Raw genomic sequence first — 4,340 nt, forward strand, 5'->3', positions numbered from 1 at the left:
ATATTAGGATAAAGACGGTTTGTTTGTCACGATGGAGACTTTTGGAATTATTACTGGACAAAGCATTTTTGTTTCATATTTATTTTTATATGTTTTAAAGCAAATAGATAATCATAATTCTGAAGTGCCTCGGAACAGAAAATTTTTTCCTGGGGATGGACCATTCATCAGATGACAACAAATTTATTACATCATGTCCCCCAGTAGACCAATAAGTCATGGTCGAAACCGATTACTTAATTAATGGTAACATGTGTATGCTACCAGGTTTATTTCATGGTAGCACATTTCAATTGTTCTCGAGAACAAATTCGAGATAGCCGAGGATTTGCTTTATATTTGCTAGTCTTGTATCACTATGTTTGGTTATTCAAATGGACATCAAATATAAAGTTAATGATGAATAAATGTCGACCATGTTGCATTGTATATCTTTTTAAAAATAAAGCGAGAAAATTCAAGTAAATTAAATATTTGTAATTTTTTAAATGATAGTGTTTATTTTCAGTACCAGTCTATAATATAGTAATGATATAGGACACATTGTGATTGCTTTTGAAAATATTCAATCAGAACATCTGTCGCTTTAAATATGTTTATTTCGAAGAAAATAAAATGTATCCTACTTTATATAACATTTTACCGGTATTGTTGTAAATGTATTATAACACTTTTGGTAATAACAGTGCCAGTATATAGATAAATACCTGCTTGTGCTTAATACTGTATATGTGCGTGTCGTTTGATTGAAAACCCCGTTTAACGTTGCAATTACAAGTAAACCTATAAATATATCTAATCCGTCATTATCTAGCTTCAGAGAATGTTTTAATGAACAATTAATCATATTTAGTCACAGGTGTTCACTTACTTTTTCTGCTTTAAAAATTGTTAATAAAATCGCATCGGTTGCTTTTAATCTGCATTTTAATTCTAGTCTCCTTGAAAGATGAAAAAGGTGAGTTTTAAACTTGTTTAACTAAATTTTTAAGATAAATGTGAAAGATGGAAAAGATGAGTTTAAAGCTTGTTAAATAATATTTGTATCTAACTTTATTTTTTAAAATAAACATAAAATAAAACTATTACATTTTCTCATATCTCTGTGCAATGTTATGTTTAGATTGTTTGTTTGTTTGATTGTTAGAAGGTGACAATGTGACGTATATATATTTGTTTATGTTCAAATTTTATTGATTAAAGTTGATCCTTTCCTAAATCATTTCATTTTTATTTCTTACCTTTACTTTAATCAAGGAACATGAATTTGATAGCGACATAAATCAAATACATAAAGTAAGTTGTTTGAAGAATTTGGACAAATCTAAATACTATATATATTTTCTGTTGTTCGTTCAGGTAGTCTTTTTGATCTGTATCCCAGCGTTTCTGGCTTTAATCACCTTTCAAAGGGTAGAGGGATGTAGCTGCCTACGAGATTCCTTAATGAACCTCTACAAGAAATCAGACTTTGGTAAGAGATTTGTATCCCTTGAAAAACATGTACACGAATGTTTAATTTTAAACCTTAATTGTTTCTTGTAAAATAAACTCATTGAAATTTTCATTTTTATTCAAAACGGACAAGTTGTAGAATGAATGTGCTACATGAACTTTTATTTATTATTATAGTGTTTATTGGGAATCTTGTAAATAAAACAGTCGAAAACACAATTGACGGCGAGCCCGATCCCAATGCAGACACCAACTACGTGGTTGAAGTATATAAAATTTACAAAAACGTACGTATTCTAGGTATAGTAAGAAGGCCTGTCCGTCAACAACAAGTCCTGCCAACCAAGTCCTTCAATAAAAGAACTGACAGAGTCATATTGATAGAACGTTGTCTTTAGTATGTTTGCGTCAGGAATGGCAATTTTTTGTCAGCTGTTTTGTTTTATTTGTAGCTATTTAGTCATTGGTTCATATAGCATTTAAGAGCATTCGTTCGTCGCTGTTGGTGTATTTTCTTGCATGTTTATTTCACATGAGGCCTTCATTTGTTTTGTAAAATATTTTACATTTTACCAAAAACCTGCTATTTTGTTACAGAGAAGGATGCGTTTTACAAAAGTATTTATGGCTGAGGCATATTTTTGTCATTCTTATGGAATGGTTGATCCTGAATGAACAAATTAATACAACACCACTTGAAACATTTATTAATTTTCAATTCTTTAAGAATTGAAAATGTTTGTAAGAATGTCCTACTTGGTGTAGGTTGTTCAACAAAAATAAATGTGGTCACAAGTCGTAAGTTCTTTGATAACCCTGATAAATCAATTTCAACTTACGAAATCAGGAATGAGATGACCCTGATTTGTTTCGATCATTCCAGGGCAATCTTTTAAGTGGAACAGTGGATATAAAAACCCATGGAACAGCCTCTCTTTGTGGCATTGATTTAGACATCGACAAGGAATATGTTTTTAATGGTAAGCTAACTACAAAACTGTTACCATTTAGAAACGACAAAACTGGTACAAAAAAAATTCAAATTATGTTATACGTTTTTACTGTTTGTGACAATTTATGTTATATCACTAGAGAAATCAAAATGTTTTACATTGTATAATCAAACGAAATTAATCAAATTCCAAAAGTTGTAGTAATAATACAACAATATGTCCTACTTGACTTCCATATAAACGCCAAAAACTCGTAAATGTTCAAATGTTATATATTTTCATGAGTACTGTTAGATGAAGTCTATTATACGGTCAGTCAAAATTGGTAAGTAGTTGAGTTTGAAATGGGGTAAAGTTCATTATATATATATATATATATATATATATATATATATATATATATATATATATATATATATATATATTGTCTTTTTGTAACTAAAGGCTTTCTTTGAAGCCAATGATGAAAAAAAAAAATACGAAATTGCACAATCATTGTTTACATACAGAATTCAGTGCTCTGTTTCTTATTTGAACTTTTACATCTGATATTCTCTTTGTTGCTTTTCGTGAATTATACAATGAAGCGTTTTAACTATTACAAATGTTGTATGGTCATTGTATAAATTAATATTTACCATACAGAGTTTAGTTTTTTTCTGTAAAGAAATCCGATTGTGTTTTATAAAGCTGTTAAAAATCTTCCCTCGAGAAAACTATTTTATAGTGTTTTAAATAAAATAATTTGATTCGCTCAATATACTTAAACTATAATTTACATTTATTTTACAAAATTTGATAAAATTTAACATTGAATCATATTACTCTGTTCACTTATGTGATATGTAACTACCCCGCCAAATTGCTCATTTTATTTATGAGTTGTACAATTTAAGACAAAAACACTTGATAAAATTATCTTATTCCTAAAACATGCAAATTTTATCAATTTGCATTTTACGTTTTAAACTGACCTATAGGTCCGTTGTGCTGGATGTAATGATATAATTATATTTGTATAAAGAAATTTGTAATTATTATGTAATACACACCTCGCTATTATAAAAGTTACTCGTATTTACTAATTATTAAAAGCGTCAGATAATCATATATATCTATTATTATGTGTGAATTTTAGGAATGGGAACAATGTCAACAGAAGGTGACCCCACACTAACAATTGGAGCATGTAATATGATGTTGCATTCCCCAATAACTCAACAAATGATACAGTTCGTGCAGGACTCTCTTGATGCATTGCAGTTCATCGAAACAAATTTTGTAAGGACTTTATGAGATTTCATTCCTGCAAGATAAATAAAGGAATGTACATGTCAACTGTATGAGTTATTTTTTTACCACGCTGATAAAAATGGCCATGTTTTAGCTTCTACAGCTCATTTTCCCCATGTATTGGTATAAATGTATATAGCAAACTTTCCCCAATATTTACTATAGTAGGTAAGTTGAATAAACACTCTCTGGCATGTGTTCCTCTATATATAAAAGTATCAGTTGTTAGACATTTAAAAAAAAATCAAAGTCACTGCCATAGAAGTTCAATTTCATGAGTAAAACTTGTTCAATACAAAAAAGTACTTATAAAATAAATTATTATCGACATAACAGCCGATATTATATTTTTCTTATACTTTCATGTTAAATACTAAAAGCTGCTTGGTTTAGACGCAGTTAATTATCCGTTCTATTACCCTTAGCGTTAACATCACACTTGGCAACGGGTTACACAACGAATTGCTACATGCGCTTAAATTATGCGCGTACGGTTCGCCGTAGAATTAACGTCATTTCTGTAAAAAAGGAGTAAAATTTTCTCTTAATTTAAGACATGAGTATAATAAAATAAATAGGACCTGTTTGGGAAGGCAACAGCTGAATTTGACACCCCTCGAAAAACATTGTCTACCTCCA

At 29.5% G+C, this 4,340-nt stretch overlaps 1 protein-coding gene across 1 annotated transcript; it reads left to right on the plus strand.

The window, feature by feature from the left end:
* Positions 1–894: 894 nt before the first annotated feature.
* On the plus strand, positions 895–3,738 carry LOC128185890 (uncharacterized). Its single transcript, XM_052855593.1, has 5 exons — positions 895–958; positions 1,360–1,474; positions 1,633–1,742; positions 2,339–2,435; positions 3,547–3,738. Exons 1-5 carry the CDS (start codon positions 950–952, stop codon positions 3,702–3,704), a joined length of 489 nt encoding a protein of 162 aa, XP_052711553.1. The 5' UTR covers positions 895–949; the 3' UTR covers positions 3,705–3,738.
* The last annotated feature ends 602 nt before the right edge of the window (positions 3,739–4,340 follow it).

This window comes from Crassostrea angulata, chromosome 5 (genome assembly GCF_025612915.1).
Source record: "Crassostrea angulata isolate pt1a10 chromosome 5, ASM2561291v2, whole genome shotgun sequence".
Classification (NCBI taxonomy): domain Eukaryota; kingdom Metazoa; phylum Mollusca; class Bivalvia; order Ostreida; family Ostreidae; genus Magallana; species Magallana angulata.